This window comes from Azolla caroliniana, unplaced genomic scaffold (assembly GCF_043228905.1).
Source record: "Azolla caroliniana isolate FFs.n. ecotype wild unplaced genomic scaffold, voAzoCaro1.0.p SCAF_1, whole genome shotgun sequence".
Lineage (NCBI taxonomy): Eukaryota > Viridiplantae > Streptophyta > Polypodiopsida > Salviniales > Salviniaceae > Azolla > Azolla caroliniana.
This window is the reverse complement of record NW_028230436.1, coordinates 10588292-10612769: the sequence shown is the minus strand read 5'-3', so window position 1 is coordinate 10612769 and position 24478 is coordinate 10588292. Positions and strand designations below refer to the sequence as shown.

The following is a 24478-nucleotide window of genomic DNA, read 5'->3' as shown; positions in this document are numbered from 1 at the left end:
GTTAATGGCCATTGTTAAGTGGGGAACTTTTGCCACCCTTCCAACGGGTTTTCACTCAATAAGAGAGAGCCTCACCCTTCCTGTTTTAGAAGCGTGTCTTCGACTACCTTACATATTGGGGTCGATGGTACAAGCTCGAGTATTAGAAAAGGGTTCTTGCTTTATGGTTTCCACAAAGCACCACCAAAACAAGTAATTTTCACGACAAAAAGCTCTACGAGGCACCGTCGTCCTTGAAGGAACTGTCTTCATGTGAGCTAGTATTGCAAGACCATAGAGGGTTTTCTGTGGCCATTCATTGGGAGACCAAGGGTTCGTGTGTATTGTATTGTCCGGGCTATCTATTTGTCATGGGGACACCATGGGTTTCTTAAATTGTTTTCTCGTGTGTTTTAAATTTTAATATATAGCGAAAAAAGAAGAAGGCAGAGTAAAGTATGGGGGTGGTTGGAACTTGGAAGCAAAGGGTATGAAATGTAGGGTATTATGGAGAATATCGAAAATGCAGGGGCATAACTGGAATAATATAAAAGAAACGACTCGAGTCGAGTCGAGTCGAAGGAAATGGCAGGATTCAGCGCGCTCGTCTGCTCGAAAGGCTGAGCGATCATCTCTTCGTCATCGTCTTCTCCTTCAACGTCTGCATGGAAATTGTGCTTCTCTCCTTTCTCTTCAGATAGATAAAGAGAGAAAGAAAGAATCCGTCTTTTTTTGAATTGCCTGTCTCCTTTGTTGTGCGTCTAAGAAACAAAGAATCTGCTCAAGAGACCAGAAACCGTAAGTTCTTTTTTTTTTCCCTCCTCTTTACTTCTGCATTGATTTTGGTTGTCTCCGTATTCTCTAAAGAAAGGAGGGAACAATAAGTCCGGTTTTATTTTATTTTATTTTGCGACTCTCCTTCTTCTACAAAGAAAGAAAGAAAGACGGGAAGAATCTGTTCGAAAAATCAAATTGTAAGTTCCTCATTCTCAAATTTGGTTTGAATTGAATCTCCCTTTTTCTCCAAGGGGGAATGAAAGAAGGCTAAGAAAGAAGGAGAAAAGAAAGAATCTGCTAAAAACACCAGCAATCCTAAGTTCATCCTTTTCAATTCTGGTTTAGTTTTGAGTTTTTCCTTGTCTGTTTTCTGTAAAGAACCTGAAAGAAGACTTCGTCTTCATCTTTTTATGGAGGATTCCAATTTCATAGAGAGGTTGAACTCTGCCTTTTTTGTAAAGAACAGCATCAATTATAAGTTCATCCTTCTCAATTCTGGTTTGATTTTTCTTTTTTCTTTGCTTCATTTCTGTAGAGAACCTGAAAGAAAACTTCTTCTTTTATGGAGGAATCCAATGTCATAGATAGTCTGGAATATGCTTCATTTTGTCTGCAGAACGTGCCTCGGAGCTTTCAAATCTTGAATTTTCAAAGTTGGAGGTGTAAGCAAGATAAGAGAAGTCTTAAGTCTAATATTTCATGTGTGCACATTTTAGGAGTTAAAGTTTGACTACAGTATAAGTAAGATAAGACCATTTTTTCTTGAAGGAAGATAGGTTCATTCCTGTGAATGCAATCCTTATGAATATGTAACAGGTTACATATACATGGCTTTAATATGTGAGGTAGCAGATGATCATCAAAGAAAAATGTTCTCCATGAGATGCCTTATGACCGTTAAGTAATATCAGATGGAGTTTTGCTTGTCAATGATTAGACTGCATTTTCGACGAGTTTTAGATGCATTTTCTTTATTCATCTTGGATGATTTCACTATAAAATTTCGCTGAAATTCCTTCTTTCTCGCTCTTAATTATCCTCTTGGACCAGTGAGAGAATTCAGCTATGGCTGTTTGAGATTCAGTCAAGATTTAGATTGAATTTCTGTTTTTCGATGGTTAGATTGCATTGTAGATGAGTTTTAGATGCATTTCTTTTATTCATCTCTGATGATATCACATCAAGATTTTTCTGAAGTTCTTTCATTCTCATGCTTTATTATCCTCTTGGACCAGTGAAAGCGCAATCAGCTCAGCTGTTTGAAATTCACCAGAGTTTTAGGCTCTGGATAGTGTCATGATAGCTTTCTCTGGATTTCCCTCTTCCTCGTGCTTAATTATCCTGTTGAATCACTGAGAGGGAATTCAATTCAGGCATTTGAAATCCATTAGAGATTTTGATGCATTTTCCGTTTTTGATTATAAGAGTGCACTTTCATCAAGTTTTAACTGCAATTTTCTTTTACTCTTCTTGAACCAATTAATTATAAGACGTCTTTGAAATATATTCTTTCTCCAGCTTAATTATCCTCTTGTACCAATGAGAGAATTTAGCTTAGCTGTTTGAAATTCAGTAGATATTGAGCTGCATTTTTGTTTTTTGATGATTAGGCTGCATTTTCAATGAGTTTTAGAGGCATTTTCTTTATTCATCTTGAAGGATTTCATGATAAAAATTCTTCTTTCTCTTGCTTAATTATCCTCGTGAACCAATGAGAGAGAATTTTGCTTGCCTGTTTGAAATTCAGTAGAGATTTGGATGCATTTTTATTTTTCGATGATTAGGCCAGATACATTTTCCATATTCGTCGTGGACAATCTCATGATAAGATTTCTTTGAAATTTCTTCTCTCTTGCTTAATATCCACTTGGACCAATGAGAGAGACTTTAGCTCAGGGGTTTGAAATTCAGCAGTGAGTTAGATGCATTATCAATGAATTTTCTTTCTTCGTGCCTTATGTTATCACATTAAGATTTCTCTGAAGTTCGTCCTTTCTCTTGCTCGGTTATCCTCTTGGACATGCACCTGCACTATTTACATTAATGCTCTAGTTTTACAGTTACTCGATTGATGAAAATTGAAGGTTTTACTTTCTGTGTATAAGCTTTCTTGTTGGAATTGAAGTTTTGATTCTGGACTTCATGGAGCTGTAAAAACCTTTATCCAGTTAGTTTGAACATCCTATTGGAATCATCTGTCAACTGCAAAATGACAATGGTAGGAGTTAAATCACATGCCTACTGAATGGAAATGGCTGTGTCTAATGTTGGACAGAAAGTTGTTTCATACAGAGTCAATTCTGTGAAAATGCACTTTTGGGAGTTCATGTAGATTATATGATATTAAGAGAAAATATGATACAGAAGTCATGTCATGCAAAGTTAAATAATTGAAAATCTATTATTGTGAGTTAAAAAGGTTTAAGCCTAAAATATATGAGAAATCTAAATGGAAGCAACCATGTTTTGGTGTTTTGGATAGAGCCAATGTACATGATATCAAGATCATGTCAATGGAAATTCAAAATGATGTTACATTAGAATCCACAAGTGAAGGGGAGTCTGGAAGGGTGAAGCTAAAAGTGGTGGTCCAAGCATGTGCCAAACGATGGTTTGAGGAAAATCTTGCCGCTGCTCAACGAGGTGACTATGAGATGCAGCTTCTGGTGGGAGAGATGTTCAACTCAGGTTATGGTGTAGAGAGAGATCCAGTCAAGGTATTAAGCATTTCATCGCATCTTTATAGATTTCGCAAACATTATGAATGCCTTAGAAAGTAAATTTTTTGTAGCATCTTTATGTGTTTTGCAAGCATTCTGAATGCCTTTCAAGTTATGTTTTTGGCATCCATATGTGTTTTGCAAGCATTTTGAAAACCTTCTAAGTGATAAGCTTTGCTTGGCATCTCTATGGATTTTGCAAGCACTTTGAATGCCTTCCAAGGTTAGTTTTTCATGGCCTCCCTATGGATTTGCAATCTGACTCACTATATTCTGCTGCAAATCTTTCATTTAACATTTTGAAAGCCCTGAATGTGAGCTTTTTGTGGAATCTCTATGGTATTTGCAAGCATTTGGATTGCCTCATATACCCACTCATGGTGATACATTTGTAGGCCACATTACAGATTTGTAAACATTTTGAATACCTTCTACCCTACTCGTTACTCGTTACTCATGATGATAAGCTTTTCATAGCATCTTTATGAATTTGCAAGCATTGTTGATGATCTTTTCATTGTTTCTTTAGGGATTTGCAAACATTTTGAATGCCTTAATTTGCAGGGAAAATATTGGTTGGACAAAGCTCGGGAAAGCCAGAAATAGTATTTTGGATATCAGAAATGATGTGGTTCTAAATGTTATGTTTAAGCGATAATATGCCATAACTGTATGACTAGGCCTGAAAACCAAGTTCCAGTTTACCTCTCTCTCTCTTTGGTTGGAAGCAAACCTCAGAAAAGGCAATGTTTTGACCTCTCTATCTCTCCCTACTGCCACCATGTGAGTGTAGTGTTAATATAGGGACATTAACAAGTAACCATTTTTTAGAAGTGATTGGCCTCTCCATGGTCATTTATTAATAATGGACACCAAAACTGATATTAATCAAGGCCCGAGTGTCACATCACTAGATGTTAGAAGTTAAGTCATGTTGGAAAAGGCAGATACGATATCATATTCTATTGTTTAATGTAAACTTCTAAGGGCTTTGCTAATGGAAAATGCTGAAGTGGGAACCATTTTGGTAAATGGATTGTCCCCATGTCACAGATTACTGAGGGGCACTGAAATTGATCCTAGATTAGACCAATGTGTCACATAACTTGATGTTACAAATTCAGGGAGCAAGAAAATGTGATATCATACTCTATTGTTTCATGTGGCATTCTACTTCAAGACGTAACCCACCAACCTTTATCTTTATTTTTTTATTGAACATATTATTGACCATGATATATTATGCATGCATACTCTATCATGGTCAAATATATTGATTTTACATTGTTCTATTTTTTAAGACATTCTCTATAAATCTTATACCTTTGCATAAATACATGTTATGAGATCTAGCCTCAAAACCAGCATGTGAGTCATCTCCAACAACCACATGCTTCAAGATCCAAGTTAAGGACGTCAAGAGAACAGAGTGATCTTGACACTAGTGTTCATGATTGAAGCTATATGTTATACTTCAAAGTGTTATTGAAGTCTCTACATTGGTGATTACACTATCTTTTTAAATTTAGGAAAGACAAACCATCAATAAGTAAATTGGGAGTAGATGGTAATTACAACCTTCCCTGTGCCTCTAAAATAGCTTATCGAAATATATCACATTTTGCATTTTCAGAAGACATTTCTGAGTCTTCTTTGAATAATTTTCTATATGTATGTGTGTATCCATAGATATTAGACAATTTTGATCTCTTGATGATCCATCTCTTCATCATGAGTCAAAGTATACATCTTGCAATCATGGGGCTCCACATAGGCAGTCAGGTTTCCTATATACAGATCTGATAAGTACATATGCTGCATACACAATTCAAACATTACAGTACAATGTCATAACGATTTAATGCTCAAATTAAACATTAACCAATTAAAATTCCATGGATGGGTAATTACCTCCCATAGATCTCTCACAATCATTGATGCAGTAGATTTAAGGCCAATATCTACCCACCACGCTGTAATATTATCACCGAGTGTACACTTGTTCCAAAGTGACAAAACAACCCGATTATCTGACAATGGGCCTGCCCATACCTGAAATGACCAAGAAAAATGTATATGACTATTTCTGACAAAATGTATAATACATACAGGTACTAATAAAATATCATCATAAACATTTCCATGTGGAGTATCACAATTAACTGCCAACAATGTAGAGCCTATGCTATTATGTATTGTAATAACCCTGAGGCCAAACTAATGGTGAAACATCTGGACAAACTTAAGTCTGTTGCAAGAAAAGTTTACACATGCATTTCCTGACGATTTATAATGTTTTTTTTTTCAAAAAAAAAAACACTACTTCACATTAGTTAGCACTATAATTGTTCTTACATTAAATTTTGATATTATCTATGCATCGATAAATTTAAAAACACTGACACATTTTTAATAATCAAGATCACTATATTATTTAAATTCCAAAATAATCTAATAATCTGACTTGTGGTTAAGATAAAACAAGGGTGCATGCGTGCGTGGGGCTGTGTGTGTGTGTGCGTGGGTGCATGGGTCTGTGTGTGTGTGCGTGGGTCTGTGTGCGTGCGTGCATGTGTGTGTGAAGCTCTAATACATCCTATCACTGAATAATTTTTAAGTAGAATCATACCTCAAGGCATTGTCCGGATCCTTGAATACTAACTTTTGATCCTTGTATACCCAAACTGTCTGAAAATATTCAGTAAACATAAAACTTATTGATGAGGAATTAAACAAAATCACTAGCCTTATTGTGTCAAACTTACCTTGATTCACAGAAATTATTTCTGTATTTGAGAGGATCTCATATGTTTCAGCTGTCATGTTCCTCACATCACATCCAACCAGAAGTGGAGCCTACATCATAGAGCACCACTCATTTTTCAATTGCACAACTATTTATAACTGTGATGTAAAAAAACTTATTTTGTTTCAGTAGAAACCTTCATGAGCGCCCATATACTGAAATGAGATCGGTATTCGGTAAATGTCATCCCACCATTTCCTACCTCCAACATATCGGGATCTTGGGAATAAAGGTCACTTAGGTCAAGAAACAACTCATGCTTTTAGATCGAGTTAAAAATTTTGGCCAGAGAGAAATTTCCATTTTTCTAACCATTCCATCCCCCCGGGCCAGCATATGCTGCCCATCGGTTATTTAGGTCCGCAATCAATACTATGCTGTAGAAGACAATCACTAAGATGTTACAATAAAGCCCAAGAATATTTTCCACTCCACTATTCTTTCATGCATACATATGAACATCACAAACGAAAAACAATCCACATGAAAGTAAAACAAATGACAAAAAATATAGATCTGTATGGTATATCTAATATGCTCTACTAACCTTTCCCAATTGTCTTGAATATCACCTGTTGTGCGCCAGCTGTTTCCCACTGTGTCACCCCATTCTGCAGGGTCATATTGTCCCCTAATATCAACATGATTTATTTTACCGCCATATTTCTTTCGAAGGATCTTTCATTGCTATACACATCAAGGATTATTCTCATTTTACCATTCACACATTGAAAAATAGATTGCACGCCCAGTTTGATTGAGAGCATCACGCATAGGAATATACCTGATGTCAAAGCCTCTAGTTATACCTTTGTAAAGCCATGAACACAAGCAACTAATTACAAGAATCAAACTAAATTCAATCATATAACAATGGTATATCCCTGAAATTTCGGTAGATATAGATGCAACCTTTGTTGGGGTTCAATCCCTAAATTAAAACAATTGTCATACTTCAAATAATCAATACCCTGTACACACAAGCATATATCAAATGAGAACATGCTATAAATATGTATGAAAAGTTACAAAGACTACTACGGGAATATCTTTTACCCAAGATGCAAACGTGAATGCATCCTGAACTTCATGAAATAAGGAACCTGGTCTTTTTTCACAAGTACAAATCCTGGATTAGGAAAAAAGGAAAATTATGAGATACAAAGAATGGATTAAGTAATTCCTCCGATTTACATAAATAAAAGTCACCACAACTACCTTACCCAGCATCTGAATAGATACCAAGTTTCAACCCTTTAGTATGCACATAGTCTACAAGGGATGCAATGCCTGATGGAAATGTCTTTCTATCTGGAACCAAATAGCCCTAGCCACAGAATTATAATGATTCAAATCAACATCCACCTTCTAGTGTCCAATGTTTCTTCAAATAACATAAAAAGAAGAAATTCATATTCTTATCCTCGCGTTATCAAAGCCATACTACCATATCAAACAACAATTTCTCCAAACAAAAATTCATATATTAGGTTAACATCTATAAAACTGCACTTAGTGTTCTATGCACCCGGAGATACTAGCTCTTGGTATAGCATTGTAATGAGTTGGTTACTTGCAAATGACATAGACATTAATAACCTACCTCCCCTTAAGTACAACCATGGGACTAATCAAACTTTAATCTCTCATGAGGACCATAATAAAGTAATATACCAAGAAATATGGCAAATTTACACCCCATATAAATGGATTACCCCACGAGAGCCATTCCCATCTAAAATGTTATACTATAAGGAACACTTCATGCACTTCTCTAAGTCAAGTTTTATTACACGACCAAAATATCTAGATACATTCTTATCAAATGCACTACGGGTGGTCATTGGACAACTTAGGATATCATCTCAACGACTTGAGATTGAGAATAGTCATGCTAATAGAGTCCCTAGAGAGGAAAGGCTATGTAGGTTATGTCACGTAGAGATAGAGGACGAGTATCACTTTACATGCAAGTGTCCAACTTATGCCGAGATAATGGCAAAATACCCATACTAGGACCCTCTCCCATCCTCTTCAAACTATTTGATATCCCGGATATAAAGAGACTAGGTAGGTATATCTTAGAGCTAAAACAACATAGGGAGAATAAACTACAAAGCATTAACCATAACCATCTTAATATTCACCAACATGTAACTGATGTAATTTTTCAGGAACAAGGGGAGACGATGGATGTGGACACACCTACACCACTCATCCTCTCTCTTGATGAAGCAAAATTTCAAAGAACAACCAAACGCCCTCGGATGTCGGGCTTCAAAGCAACTCGACATGGAGTAGAAACAATTAAGAAGATAAGGGAACGTGAGCTACGCCGCCTAGAAGCTATGGTTAGAGTACCTTTTACATTGGGAAAACGGGCCACATCCACATCGAAGCCCTATGACCTCCCGCTTCTTTTCGAGAGACTTGATGGAAATGAAACTACGCCTAGTATAACGCCATTTCCTTATAGAACATGTTTTTTCACTAGAATTCTTTAGCTTAAGTTCTTTTCTTCTTTTTTTTACTTTCGATAAATGGGTAAATACCCCATTTTTGTTGTAAACCAATTGTCTCATGGGCCAATTTTGGTCTTAGAAGATGTTAATATATCTTTCTTTCATTATCCCTCCCTCCTTCTCTCTATGAGAATATAAAAATATATTAATAAGTGTATGAAAACACTTGTACCACAACATGGGTTCTGGGACATGTTGAATCACCGATAAACAAGACAAACACTCCATGAGGAGAAAATTTTGACCTTCTCCAATAAAACTGTGCTTAATGTTCTGTTGTCTCCATTTACAAGAACTCGCCCTCTCTCTCTCTCTCTCCTGCCAATGAAATACTTGAAGAAACAGTAAACAAGGCAGCAAAAGACAAAGGATATGCTTGATCATAGACTGCTAAAACAAGCTTGGAACATAGGATGCAATGTACAAAAAGCTAGTAAGAGAAAATCCTCTCATCTGGCTTGGTGCGTGCTTGACATTATGAACGGTTTTAAGAGATGGGGAGTAAAATATCTACTAGAGCTCTAAGGTGATGCTATGAAGCATGTGATCATTGAGGATAGATACAAGAGGCACTAAGGATGAAGTGGCAAGATGCTAAAATGTCAAACTTGGAATATTACATTGCAAAGGTTGGCCACAATACAAGGTAAAAATTCCAAAACATAGCCAATCGCATCTCATTACCCCCATGAACCTTAGCTCTCAGAGCATCTTAACACTTCTTTGAACTTGCTCACACAAGTCAGGTGTTGAGGTAGCATGATGGCATCATCACCCAAATACAAAGATATGCAATGAAAACCTAGTGGAGTACGAATATCACTTACTTATCGCATGCTCAGCATATAAAGTAATTTGCAGGAAATATGATGTTAGATAGGCATGATAATATAAGTGTCATACACAAATGTCCACCGAGAAGGGTGAGGACATATGTGCATACATTCTTTTCACAAATCTATAACCAACAGCAACCAAGAATAGATACAACATGCAAGAAAACTTCACCTGTTCATCTCGACTTGATGACCAACAATCATCTGCAAAGAAATAAAAAAAAAGAACAGAGTCTTGATGACAAGAAGAAGAAGAAATAGAGTTTGTGTTATTAGTTTGAAAATTAACCAATGTTGACATAAGTGTAGCCGATATCTGCTAATCCACTTGATACCAAAGCATCAGCTGCAGGAAAAAATAAACAAAACAGAATCTTCAATAACAACATGTTCTTTTGATTTCTTGAGTAACAAATGACTGAAAATACACAATCCATTAACATATTGAGAATTGTTCATTTCTTGGTAAGGGAACACCAAAAACCCACATTCATTCACCTATCAAGGGTCGTTTATTAATGTCGTGAGTAACAAAACACTGAGAAACCACATTGATTGAAATATCAAGAGTTGTTCACCACCATCAAATACTTGGTAACATGGTAGATGGAAATGTGTGATCCATTTCATTGTGCAATTCATATATGCACAATCTCAACAGAGAATTCAGTTATGTGAGAGATGAGAATTACATGATCATGCACTCTGTCCACGTATACATGTATGCATTCTCTAGACATGCATGCATGCATACACTGTCTATACACAGACATAAATATGTATATTTATATGTATAATGTATACATGCACATGCTTTTGTATGGAGTGTCTGTATGCATGCATACAGTTTGTCTACGTAAATACAAAAAATATGAATATATAGCATACACATATACATATTCATAATAAAATAGGGAGGATTTTGGAGGAATAAACTGTGAGAAGCTTTACCTGTCTCTCGTATGAGTTCTTCCGATACATTGCAGTGGAAGAAATTCCAGCTATTCCAGCTATAAAACCAAGGAAAATGAAGTAAAACAAAAAGGAATCAATGAAGAAAGATCGAGACTGAGATTGTACAAAGCAGAGAAGAAAGAAGAAGAAGAAGAAGAAGAGCAATATTCAATTGGGATTGAGATTGAGATTGAGAAGAAGAATAGTGCATGGAAATTGAGAAGAAGGAAAAGAAAAGGAACGTTGAGAAGAAGAAGAAGAAGAAGAAGAAGAACGGACCCCATGGGAGGTGTGAGACCGACGCCATTATGTAGTTGCAAGATGGATCTTTGAAGAAGAAGAAGCGGGGGATTCCTGATAATATGGGTGTTAGGGCTACGGTGAGTAGCAGAGACTGTCCTGCTGGTTCCCCTGCCACCATCACCATGGAGATGACAGAAGAAGGAGGAGGAGGAGGAGGAGGAGAGGAGAAGAAGAAGAAGAAGAAGAAGAAGGATAAGGAAGGCAGCCATGGTATGGTCACTGGTGTATGGTTTAAGAAAAACAGAAGGAAGCAGCCCAGTGACCAGAGAGAGAGAGAACATGAACAAACTTCAAACTTCAAACAAACAAGAAGAAAGACTTCAATCAAATATGTACACACATATATGATATATCAATACATATGTACATATGTATGTAAAGATTTTGAAGGATATGATTTTGTGACATGCTCATGAGTTGCGTGCCGTCGCGAAGGGAAAGGAAGTTCCGGCCACCACCTCTGACACGGACGGCCCCAGGGGCTCCAATTAGCTTTAATCACAGTTTATTCCCATGCCCTTATGTCTGGCAAGCTCGGTCCTTCTCTCTTCTGACTCAGTCTTTATGACTGTGGTTGTAACTCGTTCGGAAGTGAAGCTAAATTGTGTGACCAAATCGATGGAATGATTCATGTGTCTTGCCACTCGAGCAAGGCAGATTCCTACGCTCGTCTATGGGGTGATTCGAGAGCATCAAAAAGGAGATGGTATACTATTGAACTTTGGGGGTTGTGTTGTATCAAACATCATAGATATCCCGCGTTGTGAGTCACGGTTTTATTTCTGACCCCCAATTTCATATATTTGAGAAATATCCTAACAGTATACATATACGATTATCATAGTCACTAACGTCAAGACGGGACATTTGATTCTTGACCGACCATGTAAGCAACAATTGGACATTGATTCACATTTCTCTATGGTGGAACCATGAAGCTTGGGATGAGGATATGTTGCTTATATGTCACTCGTGAACATGGAAATTTAACATTGTCAAAGTACTATGACAATGAACAACTCCATTGAGATGGACCATGGAAATTTTGGCACTGGAAGACTGTCTTTATGCATGTTTGATATGTTTATTTAAACCATTTTGACATGTATCAATCATGATTACCTTCGACAAAGGGTTGTAGATTGATTGTGGTCTCTTCTCCGTCTAAATACAATACATTAGACTTTAGTCTTATTAACATTCATATCTAGTCCCTTATTTGGCTTGCCATCCCCGATACTCTTTGGTGTAGTTTTATAATGTGTAAAAACAACATTCATGACTTGTGATTTCACGGGGCAACAAATTGTGTCCACTATAGAGCATCACGTGTTCGAGCATAAAATATTACAAGATAATAGATTTCACGACTCAATGAACAAAGTTCCATGTACATGCATAGAAGTTGAACTAAAGCCCTTGTGTTTTGTTATTAAAGTATTGTATATTGACACACGAATAAAATTTATTCCTAGAAGGGAAGAAATGACGACGATATAAACATCTACTATTATTATTCTTAGGTACTTCATGCATGCAATTGGACTATTTAGAATAAGTATTGCTCAAAGGTAGATGGATGAAGACTTATCTTGAAATTTATTTGAATCGACTGATGTGAGAAATCAAGGTATGTCTACCATGATATTGCCTACACGAAAAACTATACAACATCTTTAATGGATAAAGAACTAATAGGAGTTCAGACGATTCTCGCTCAATTTAGATGCAACCATACCAAGGAACACATAAATAAACCATATGGTTTTCATGCATGCACACACACACACACACACACCCTGTGTGAAAGGAAAAACCATTCGTTTCATAATGTTTACTCGAGATCTTTCTAATTACCATGTTCTTACAATGAAGTAAATTTGGGTTGTTCACTTGTATGACACATGGGCAAGAAGATAAAATGCTTATGCATCCATACTACAATTGTCCGCATATGGTGCTTTTTATTGTAGCAAGTTTTGCATTGTCCACACTAATGATTCTTTAGTCGCATTATGTTTTTAACAACTTCACCATCTCTTTTGAATGGGATTCGATCCTAAGCTCCGCAGACAAAACTGAGCAAGAATCTTCCAATCCAATAGAATCAGCTTTATTCGTGTTATCCCATGCGACAAAGTTCCTTTTATGTGTGTGTGTGTGTGTGCGTGTGTTGAGAGTCACAAGGCTGTGGGCGATCCTCTTCTTCTAAGAATCAAAGAAACCATCATAAATATTGAGTAGTGGGGTTTCAAGAGGCTCTCAATCGATACGAGTAGGAGCCTAAACAAGACACACACTTACATTAATATAGTATGTATGTACATACATTGCTAAACCCAAAAATGAGAGAAGCGAGAGGGTGGGTGTGAAGTGTCCGGCCAAACAGTGTGAAACCAAAATTCCAAAGCCCTAACAATACAATCACTATATATATATATATATATATATATATATGCATGTATGAATCCCTGTCTCATTCCTCAGTCAGTTTTTCTGATGGGACTTCCTGAAGTAGAAGAAGAAGATGAAGCTACTCTTCTTTCTGATTCACTGTAGAGCTCCGCCCCCCCCCTACTCCCCTCAATTTCTGTTAGTTTTTTTCTATCTTGTGATTATGGTTTCCATATGTCTTCGGTTTTGTACTGCACATTTTTCTTCTTGTGCCCCTGATACCATTTTTGAGCTGTGATGAAGAACACTTGATTTTTCCAACACTTGGACTGATTTTATGGTGATGTTACTTCATTGCTGCGTTCTTTCTGAGCTTAACCCCCCCCCCCCCCCCCCCTAAAAAAAAGAAAGAAGAAAAAAACAGAAATGGATCAGAGTGAGTTAATTCTACTACAGACTGAAAAGAAATCCGCGCGTATAGAGTTCTATTGTGATGTGCATGTGGACGGAATCTCTCGATCTGATGATTTTCTGGTTAATTTACTTGCAATCAGTTAAAGATGCTCCCTATTTTTAAAAATGAAAAATTCCCTTGAGCCAGGGAAGATTAGAGGTGGAAACAATCTTATGTCATATGTCTCCAAAAACAATCCTTCCCACCGTATTCTCCACCTTCTTGTATGATGAACTAGGATTTAAGACTTCCAATTAAAACCAGTACACCACAACTAGATTTTGTTCAGTTGAATGCTTCAAAACATAGTTGCATGAGTAATCGAATGATCCATACTTTATGGAATTGTGCGATGGTTCCAATGCTAGCTAGCCAAACGAAAGAACACTCATATAACCTCGGAGACAGACACTGTAAATCATACCATCAATGAATCCAACCTGAAGGTGTGCGCTGGAATGTATGTATACACAGGAAAGAGCTATAACAAATGGTAAAACTGACAAGAGAAAAGAACATGGGAATGCATGCCTGATGGCTGAACAAAAAATATTTCTGAGGAATTGTTGGGGCTGACATCTATCTAGTGGAATGAATTTTGTTGAGCTATCATTGGCAGGGAGCAAATGAACTACAGTTCTAGGAGACGGTAAATTGGCCAGAGAAGCCATATATATATATATGTATGGGTCATTCCATCATAACTGAAATGCCACTGTTGCATGGAGCAAAACATTCTGATGATATTTTACCAAACAAGTGATTCCACATCTTAATACCACATATTGTCTTCCAGATTTTGGGATATAATCGCATGTTTTGTGAGTATTCTGTAAACAATTTGCTTGATGCATTTTGATGAAACATCAGCTCCATGTTTATATAAGAGCAGCAAATGTGGAATGGAATTAAATGAAAGCTATGTATCGAATTCATAAGCAGTCATATGCTCATTATATCCTATAGTATTATCTGTGAGATTTGAGGATCATATTTGAACCCCCTCATTCTTGCAAACAATGCGACCTCAGGATGTTTGTTTATCAGGCAGATTTGGAGATAATGAACATTATAAGTTTCTTGAATTGTTGGACTAGAAACTGTGCTTTTGACAAACATATTTAAAGAACTTTGTTCAAAACTTCAGTCCCTTGGTGCCATTCTTTTATGATATCTTGTTAGCCTATGAAATAGGGGCAACTTTGAATGGAGCCTTTTGTAAAACATTTGAAAAGAACTTGATCACCCACCTCAAAACCTGATGCATCCCTCTCAAGTGTCATTAGAGGAAAGATCAATTGTGCAACTCACCTTTTTTCTTCATCGAAGAGTCAATGTCTCTCTTTTTCTTTGACCATTGTTTTTTCCATTCATAGCCCCAAATGCATAATGATCATTTACACGTGTTTACTTAATGTTTTGTGCATGTACCTGAAAGACAAAAGGTCTAAGATAGATGTAACATCTAAAATTTGTGTTTTTAGTACACATGCAAATGATTCTCAACCAACGTGATGAAACATGAGGATATTGGTGGGCGACACTAATATCGTAGCAAGGGAGATTCTCGATACATAGGGATGCACATGTGTCTTGATTATAAGCTAGATAACAATTGGGGGGGTAGGGAGTGACACTCATAGTGTAAGATTCTAACTTAGAGGCATTCAATCATGATATCTTGGAATGGTAGCTTAATGCCACTAGCTTTTCGACCAAGTGCGATAACCAATTATATGAATCAATGGTTTCTTTTGTACTAAGTTGAAATACTATTGCGGCATCACTCATTAGTGGGTGTAAAACTAACTTGTCTTGCAATGGTCTAAACCCAACTCACATTCCTTGCTGGTGGTTGGAGATCCAACATTTTTGCTTTGCAATGATACGAAGAGTTAACATCAAAGGATGAACTCGGAGTTTCATTCAGGAATCGATTATGGGTTCTAATCTAGTCAAGAGAGTTCAAAATTCGGTGCACTTGCCTCTTCTTTTTCTTTTCCAAACTCGCCTCGATTTTTTGCACTTGATGTTTAAGGTTTTACAAACTAGGGATTCGGAAAACAACTGATTGCAATTCAACGAATTTCCAACATATATGGTTTATACTAATGTTCGTACCCACGATTGTGTTAGTATGTATATGTGCGCATGGTAGTGAAGTGTTGGAATTAATGTGTGTCGATATGGGCGGCCCGAATCGAATCGGTCTGAATGGAAGGTTGGGCGGGGCCGGGCGGGGCCAGAATGACTAAGATAGAATGAATGTTTGGAAATATGGCAACTCAGCCCAACCATAGATATGTTATGTATGTATGTATATGTTCATTGCAGAGGCAGAGGTTTTTTCCTTCATGGCTCTGCTGCTGCTGCCTCTCGATGAAGATCTCACCTCCTTCTTCACAATCCTCTCAGTACAGGTTAAATCACTATCTATATCTGCCACTTCTTCTTCTTCTCCCTTCTCTTCCTCAATTTTTTTTTTTTATCCTTTTGGCCCATTCATTTTCTTATCACTTCGGAGCGAATTACCCCATTGTCTTTAAAAAAACAAAAAAAAACTTAATTCTAATTTTGTACACAGGGAAGGCTTTTCTTTCCTGCAATTTGTTCTTTTAGTTTGCTTTTGCATAAATAATTGGGTTTTTCTGGGCCGTGTTCCCTCCTCTGCTGATTTATTCTATTTTTTGTACTCATGGGAATCATGGGAAGGTAATTTTGTTTTCTCCCATTGTCTTTCCTCTTCCCTGAATTGATTTATTTTATTAGCAGCTATTCTTTTGTTTTCCCATCATTCTCTATACATTGTTGAATAAAATCGCCCGTTTCATATCAACAAAGGAAATCTTGCTCTTCCTCTTTCCTGCGTTCTTTGTTATCTTTTTTCCCTGGAACCAAACGTATGATAGTTTTTTGTTTTTCTTACTCCTGCATTTTCTCTCTATCTCTCTCATCATTTGCTTTCATCTTCCTTGATGTGATTTTGGAGTAAAATGGCATGTTCTCTCTCCATATTTTCAACGCAGGGGAAGGAGGTTCCTTTCAGTTTTTTCAATGTACCTTCTCCTTCAGCATTGGGGGGTAAATCGTGTCTCAAGGATGTGAAGATAAAGTGTGACATTGAAATCAGAAGATTGCTTCTCGGATTTGAAGCTCTCCTTCAGCTGGTGAGTAAAAATAAAAATGTTTTTCTCAATGATATTAGTGCAAATCATCTTTCATGTTTATGTATTGCAAATAAATATGTAACCAGCATGTGATTTGATTAATCGGGTTTTTAACCTTCTTTTCTTATGCATTATTGTAATTCATAATGTATCATTAAACGGAGGACAAATAGATTGAACAGTGAGTAGAAAGGTAGCATTTGTATGAGTACATATAGTAGAATATGAGGAGGCTATCATTCACAGTAGTATATGTACATTGAATAGAAGAAAGGAACCATTTGTAGGAATGTACCTACATTGAGTGGGATGAGGGTATCATTTATGGGAGGATACAGAGAGATAGAGAATTGATGGAAAGGGGAAAAAAGGCAGTGAAATCAGCGGTGACATGAGTAGCAAAAGCAGGAAGAGCAGCAGGACGAGGGAAAGGTAGAATGCAATAAATGAAATTTGGGCTGAAAAAGAAAACTGGAAACAAATGCAAGAAAGACCGAAACACTTCATACGATTTATGTTCAGTACAGTGCCATAGGTAGCCATCCCATCTTGCATCATAGGATCAAGGTTCATGTTTCAGTCCTGCTAAAATTATGTATTGTGGTGATGCTTATCGGTTGCCATTCCATCATGCATCATGGAGCAAGACAACATACTGATACTCATAGTTTGTTATAGAGGTGACAAGGACTAGCACACTAAGTGTGAGCCTTTTTCTATAGTCTATAAAAAATATGGCAAAACAGAAAGAATGGTGCAACATGAACACGTAATGGTAGCAATTATTTATGAAAGAATGCAAAAATTTGCATGTGGACATACTACATTATTCAGTCCATCTTAATATTATTCTTCAAAAGTTGTATATCCTTGAATTGAAGTGCAAGAACCTGAAATTTGGTGTTGAGGATGATGTTCACAGTTTTTTAATTTTCCATGAATTCTAATTTGCTTTGGCAGCGTCTTAATGAGAGTACAGATTTGCCATCCTTTATTCTTGAGCTAAAGGATATTCTTGTAAGTCTGCGCTGTGGTGTTTCTAGAAGTTATTCTAAGCTCACTTGAAGTTTTAAGATCATGATATTTTAGTGAGGCATCTTTCCATTAATTTTTTGAGAATCTGCTCAGGAGAACATTGGTGTGTCCAGCACGAATGCCGTTTTACCACCTGCAAAGTATTACAAAATAATTCTAGCAGAGGTAAAGGAATTGGCTTATATTGACAAACGATGGACACATGCAATCAGGATGGTTTCTAAGAAAGAGGGTACACGTGGCTAAATGTGTTTGTTTTTGCATACAGATAGATTCCGTTGGTTGGAATAATCTTGCTCATGTTGGATCTGATCTTATGGAAATCAGTTTTCGAATTTTGTAATGCTTCTTCTGTAAACAGATTCCTTTCATAACTTTTTTCATTGCTACAGTTTCTAAAGACAAAGTTATTTTGCTTTATGTGCGCTAACCAACTTAGTAGGTGAACATCAATTTTCTTTTATTAATTATCTAGTGATAAGGCTAGTCGAGAGCATATTGTGCAAGTTTCACTACCAATCAATTACCCCGATCTACCTCCTGTGGCATCTGCTGTGAGTATTTTATTTTAATAAGAAAAAATTCAAGTTGCAGTACATAATCTTTAGTCTTCTTGTAATACTCAAATACTATTAAATGTTCACCACAATTTGTACATTGTATGGGCTTCTGTTCAAATGAATGCCACATTTGTAAATGGTCAGACGTTCTTCTTTTAGAAAGTCTCTCATCACTACCTTCTAGCAACCATGATTCTGAACTTGCATATAAATTTCCCTATTTCCCATGCAACTTCTTACTTATGTTAATGTACAAGAAGGTTGATTTGAGCTGGGGGATATGCACACACAAGCTAGAAAGAGAAATTTGTCCACATCTTGCATGGTAAAAGATGAGAGGGACAATATAGTAAAAGCCAAATCTGGATGTCTGCATGTAATCTTTAATGGGACTACAATTTTTTTTTTATCACTATTATATTTTGCAAGAGTGGCTGTCTTATAAAAGATGGTGGATTTGAACCATTCGGGCATCGGACCAAATTTTGTATATCATTGACAGAAAAGTAAGTTAAAAGGAAAATCTAATGAGCTGCAGGTAGTATAAATGAGCTTGGATCATCTCATTACCTTCTTCTGGAGGATTATCTAGGTAGCTTATAGAATTTTTCTAAGTATCTTTGATGTGAGTTGGCTGAAGTAATGAGAGGAAATGATGCGCTAAACACAAGTAATTCATGTCTAGAAGTTGGTAAAGATGGAAACTGGATGTAGATCTCAGGAAACCTATGGAAATTTATCGTGTTTGATAGATATGGAAGTTATTTCAAACATGAAATCAATGCATAGAGATACAAAATTTACTTCCTCAAAGCAGATCTCTATGTAGAAGGCCTCATGCGCCATATGCAGATCTGATTTGATGCCTCATCAACTAACCTGTAGGCTGCAATTGATTTCCATAAATAAAGGTTCTTCCTTGGATAATCAATTATTCCTGGCTGCAGAAAAAACTGAACCAGATTTGTCTTGGTGGAGAGATTCTATCAGGAATGGCGAGTGAGAAAATATGCCTGGTCAATCTTGGGTTGTGAAAGCTATGTAGAAGGCCTCACATGCCCTTTTATGCATCTTCTTTCACGGTGTATAAATTATTGCTGTCAAGAAATGTCAGATCTCCATTTGTTATCTTAACTGAAGTTAAACCTAACAAGATGCACTTATTGTTCCAATTCCATGTCTTTTAAAGACAAAACATTTACGGTACCTATCGAGACAGTTTATGCTTTGTATATTCTGGTTTTCAATGATAATCTCTGTTGCCTAATAACAGGACCTCCCTTGTACACTGGAATTTAACTGGCACAAAGATGCAAATATTAGGACAATATTACAGCAATATGAAGAGGTATGATTGGAAGGGAAACCACATTGCCTCAGTTTACCCGTGTCTTTTTATGTATTTTTGGATCATCAAATGTTGCTGGCTAACAGGCAATCGGACGGTATCAAGACTTCTGGGCAGTGATGGACGATATAGACAAGAAGTTCTGGATTATGGAACCTGAAAATCCATCACGCTCAAATACATTTCGCCGTATTGCTATTGGTAAGTAAACAGATAATTTTACTTCAGTTTAAGTAAAATCAGCGCTATCAATATATAATAGTGGCCTGAAGCCTTTTAACTTGAAAGTTTTGAACTGCCGTCAATTTTGGACGATGAATAGTAACTGCAATGTAGGGGATATTTGTAGGCAACCATTGTTCTCTTTCAGTAACTGTGAATCCGTTGTCACCTTATTCAATTCCGGAGTAAGTTTAGTACAATCTCATATTCCTTTCAGAAAAAAGTAAAGAAATGAAATCTTTCACCTGATAAATTTATATGATGTTCTCATATAGGTGTCGTTTCTTTGGCTCTGACATGACCATAGGACCTATCCGGAAAAAGCTAGGCAACAACATTCACAAATGGTAATGTAGGCTTATTTTGGATTAGTTGTACATTCTTTCTTCTGCAATTCTAACTCCATTTAACCTCATTCCATAATGTGTACACAATCTATATGAGAGTTCTACAAAATTGCATTATATAGAGGTTGTACAATTGCATTGGCTAATAAATGGGACAATTTATGTAAATTTTCTTGGTTTGTAGCATTTTATTCAAACGTGAGCTCTATCTGCAAGCTCATTTGCTTGACCAGAGCTGATTAACAACTTATATTGTGGTTCTTTACTTAGGATTATTATTTCCTCGAGGCTATCTTTCTTTGACTTTTGATCTTCAATCCAAGGACAAATCTGCTGAATAATCTATGATCCATTGCAGCTGTGTACCATGCATGTCCTTTCACTCCCATCTATATGAAGAGAGCCAGGCACGAGAGTACCGATCCTCGACTGTTCATGCCCTTTCCACCTAGATAAAGAGCACATCCACTAGATTCTACACAGTATGCATCCATGGACACTCCACTATGACCCATAGATTGATGAGTATCCATGGGATTCCGAAGTGGTTGTCAATCACTTTTGTGTCCCTTCATTTATTAGTTTAGGTTTTCTGGTGCCTCATGGCTTGATTTTTCATCTCTCTATAGGATTGAGAGAACTGAATCTGATCTGTGCCATGTGCTCAACTGTAGATAATCTTTGGTTTCCTTAGGATGTTAATAATCTATCTCTGTTAAAAAAAAGGATTGGTGTACGGAGAGAGAGCAGCCTACTATCATGTAGAAACTCGTACAGTATTTTTGTGATGGTAGGTAACCTTTTCACAGGTTTGGCAAAATAAAGTGGTCTGAGCTAGTTATTGTTTGGTCATGGGATCCAATGACTTCTCAGCTTCATATTCATGACTGGTTATAATCCATCCTTTATTGTGATTAAATAGATTTACTCCACCCAAAATTTTCAGCGAAATATTTTAATATTACTTTGAGTACATGGACAGCTTCGCTCTTCAGAAACATTCTCTCTTATGGTTAGATCCATGCATATCTATTTCAAGACCAAGTTTAGGCTAATCATGGGTGTATCCCAATTTTTACTTCCTTTATTCAAATGATTATTACATTTGTTGGGATTCTGTTTCTGGGAGTTCAAATTCTATGCATGAACTTCCTTATCATTTAGGTCATGACAGCTTCATAGTTGGCATTCCTTGAGAGCTTTAGGGTTCTGTTTCAACTAAACTCATAATGTCATTTCTGATTATGTTCCTTCCAACATATATCACGAAGTCATTGATTGACTGTTCCTTTTCAATTAAAAGTCACAAAATCATTTATGACTATTCTTTTCCAAGTACCTCTTATATTGTTTTGTTGGATGAATGTTTATGTAGCATCTCTTTGTTTTTTCGCTTTTTATTTCTCTGAGTGCATGAACTGGCTCAGGAAAAAAGAAATTTCTGTTGGTATTGCTAAATCCGTGAAACACTATATGTGAACCTTCTGTTGATTATTTGAGTTTGTAAAATGCAAGGTTCTAAAAATATGCAGGAATGTTCTTATTATTGACTTAAGAATTTTACTTTCAAAGTCAGGAATAAAGCTCAATTCTTAACAGAAAACCTTGTAGAAGTATTGGAGATAGTGTTTCCATTATGCGAGGAAAACACTGAAGATGACATCAGTGGTAATTGTGGAATATGTTATGGTTTCCGTTTGTTCGATGGTAATTATCCAAGTGTTCTATTTTCAGAATTGCATAGGGAAAAGAGTTGAGCTTGATGTAGTCCGGTTGATGTTTGATTTAGATGATGGAAGAAGCAAAGATGCTTGTAAAGAAGGCAGCATACCAGATCGAGTTTGTGATAATGGAAATTGTGGGCGACCATTCCATACCAACTGTCTTGTTGAGTGGCTGCGGTCCATCACCACCACCAGACAGTTAACAGCTGCCCTTCCTTTTCTATTTGTATATACATCTTAGTATTAGATTGATACAATCCTCTTTTTCTTCTTTTTATAGATCTTTCGATGTGCTCTTTGGGAACTGCCCTTACTGCTCTCATCCTATAGCAGTGAAATCAGGTACATGAACATGAGATTCTCTGGTTGGATTGGTACAATACCCCAACAAATTTGAGCTGGATCAAGTTTCTTATGAATACAGCCCCTTGTAATTAGAGAATCCACCAATGAAAGAACCAAATTGTTTTTGAGAATTTTGCTATCCGGCTTAACATGGAGCTGGTTGATGCATACTAAAGAAGATTAGTGGAATGTATATATATACATGATGTCCATGTTGCAGACATTGCATTCAAATGTATAACATTCTTTAAATATCCATAAACACAAGCAATTGTAGGTGAACGTACTTGAGAATTATGATTGCAAATTATGCTAAGCAATTGACAAAATGGAAGGGCACAGAACTTGTCTAGATTGGGCGTTACAAATGAGGTTGTGTAAACATGTTATTTACTGAATGGAAACACCTGTCGTTTTCAGAATATTCCCACCGGCCGGAAGGCATGCGCATAGTATTTTTGATTCCCACATTGTGATAACTCACTGTCTCTTATAATTTTCTTTTGTTTGCTGGAAGTATCTTCTGATGTAGTTAAACTACTAGAAAGCAATTAGAAATTAAGCTACCATTGAAGAGAGGCAAATCAGGAAAAGTCATACATTGAAAAAAGAAAAAAGCAATCCAAAAGTGCGATAAAGAAAAAGAATCCATCCAAAAGTGCCAAAAAAACCAATACATTGCTTTTTTTGGAACTTACTTGAACCATAGCAGGGAAATTGTGTTTGGACCACAGCAGATTTAATAAAGCATTATGGTAGTTTTGAATTTTTTATTGTTCAATTTAAAAAAGCGCACTAGAAAATCGCTGAATGTCACAAGATGTTGCTAGGAGTTGCTCCTTATAAAATTGCTTGATCCCAGAGGGCTCAATTTTAGTGAGAACTAACTAAAGATTCATTGATCCGTATGACATTGCAAGTTGTGTTTGTGCACATTATTTAGTATCTAGATGAGTTTCATGTATCATATTTTGAAATCCATGTGTAACCAACCAATATAAACCACTCTTTGTGCCTCAATGTAAGATCATGTATGCCAACTATTATCTATAATTCATTACTCTAAGAAGAAACTTTTATAATATTCTATAAAAGGTGAAAACATTAAACATGTGCTTACTGATTGGAAAGATTGCAATCTAGGATTGTAGCATGTTACTTGAGTGCTCACAAACATTTATGTTGATGGACCTATTAGCAATGCGTAGGAAAATTCTAAAATTAGCATTTGTTCTTAAACTAGATCCTTTCTTATGCATCCGAACAAGATGGACATTGCTCAAGGTTTATGGAATTTAGGAATGATCAATGTGATAGACAATTGTTATTTACAAGTGTAAGCTCGAAATTGATGAGAGTCCTTGAACTTATTTTTTAGATTCTTACATTTAAATACTACAAATATTGTTTGATGTAAGAAGGTTTGAGAGTAGCTCCCCTCCAAAATATTATGGAGTTGTATTTCATTTGTTCTTCAATAGGGTGGATTTGAGAAGTTTTATCTTCAATAAAGACAATCCCAAACAACAAAAGAAGGGTTGATTCACATGCAAATTCTTTCTTCTTTAGTAGGTTTTCTTACTATTTCTTTTAGTTAATTGATGCATAGACTAAAGAGTGTGGGAGAGAGTGGATATTCTTGCTCGACTCCCAATGTTCCTTGGGGAGTAATTTGATAAAACGCTATCTATATTCAATTGGCATCTAACATGCTTATGCAATGGTGATACAATTGCCCTATACTCTTAAGGGCATCATCATAAGCACAAGAAATTACAACATTTAGCATATTTAACTTGGCCATACATAGTATGACTTTATCCCTATCTCTGACATACCATATAGCAATGGGCACGGTTTCGGCTCAAACCGAACCGAACCGTTAAGCCATGGTTTAACAGTTTATTGGTTCAAAAAAAATTTAATGGTTTGGTTTGGTTTGGATTCTCGATAAACGGTTTGGTTTTGGTTTGGTTTGGTTTGAT

General features: G+C 36.4%; 3 protein-coding genes across 8 annotated transcripts; 2 read left to right on the top strand and 1 right to left on the bottom strand.

Annotated features, from left to right (window-relative positions):
• Positions 1-664: 664 nt before the first annotated feature.
• On the top strand, positions 665-4508 carry LOC147868950 (uncharacterized). The gene is made up of 3 exons (XM_087325134.1): positions 665-777; positions 3239-3473; positions 4041-4508. The coding sequence occupies exons 2-3, from the start codon at positions 3264-3266 to the stop codon at positions 4080-4082; spliced, it is 252 nt and encodes an 83-aa protein (XP_087181260.1). The 5' UTR covers positions 665-777; positions 3239-3263; the 3' UTR covers positions 4083-4508.
• Positions 4509-4943: 435 nt separating this feature from the next.
• On the bottom strand, positions 4944-11008 carry LOC147868949 (alpha-galactosidase 3-like). Of its 5 annotated transcripts, none has more exons than XM_087325090.1 (15): positions 10874-11008; positions 10592-10650; positions 9930-9986; positions 9813-9844; positions 7506-7609; positions 7339-7411; positions 7195-7253; positions 7001-7117; positions 6830-6913; positions 6595-6659; positions 6419-6501; positions 6242-6332; positions 6106-6164; positions 5388-5528; positions 4944-5291 (listed from the first exon to the last, which is right to left on the bottom strand). In XM_087325090.1, exons 1-15 carry the CDS (start codon positions 10876-10878, stop codon positions 5169-5171), a joined length of 1152 nt encoding a protein of 383 aa, XP_087181216.1. In that variant the 5' UTR covers positions 10879-11008; the 3' UTR covers positions 4944-5168. The 5 variants fall into 5 exon arrangements, with proteins under 5 accessions (XP_087181216.1, XP_087181223.1, XP_087181249.1 ...); XM_087325097.1 differs by having other exon boundaries at positions 7010-7117; XM_087325123.1 differs by having other exon boundaries at positions 7067-7117.
• A 5062-nt stretch (positions 11009-16070) lies between these two features.
• Positions 16071-22845, top strand: LOC147868948 (zinc ion binding protein). Of its 2 annotated transcripts, XM_087325070.1 has the most exons (13): positions 16071-16165; positions 16772-16912; positions 17873-17929; positions 18041-18112; positions 18216-18286; positions 18423-18501; positions 19781-19855; positions 19942-20056; positions 20205-20262; positions 20353-20424; positions 22001-22131; positions 22214-22346; positions 22429-22845. In XM_087325070.1, the coding sequence occupies exons 1-13, from the start codon at positions 16100-16102 to the stop codon at positions 22496-22498; spliced, it is 1140 nt and encodes a 379-aa protein (XP_087181196.1). In that variant the 5' UTR covers positions 16071-16099; the 3' UTR covers positions 22499-22845. The 2 variants fall into 2 exon arrangements, with proteins under 2 accessions (XP_087181196.1, XP_087181204.1); XM_087325078.1 differs by lacking the exons at positions 20205-20262; positions 20353-20424 and having other exon boundaries at positions 21997-22131.
• The last annotated feature ends 1633 nt before the right edge of the window (positions 22846-24478 follow it).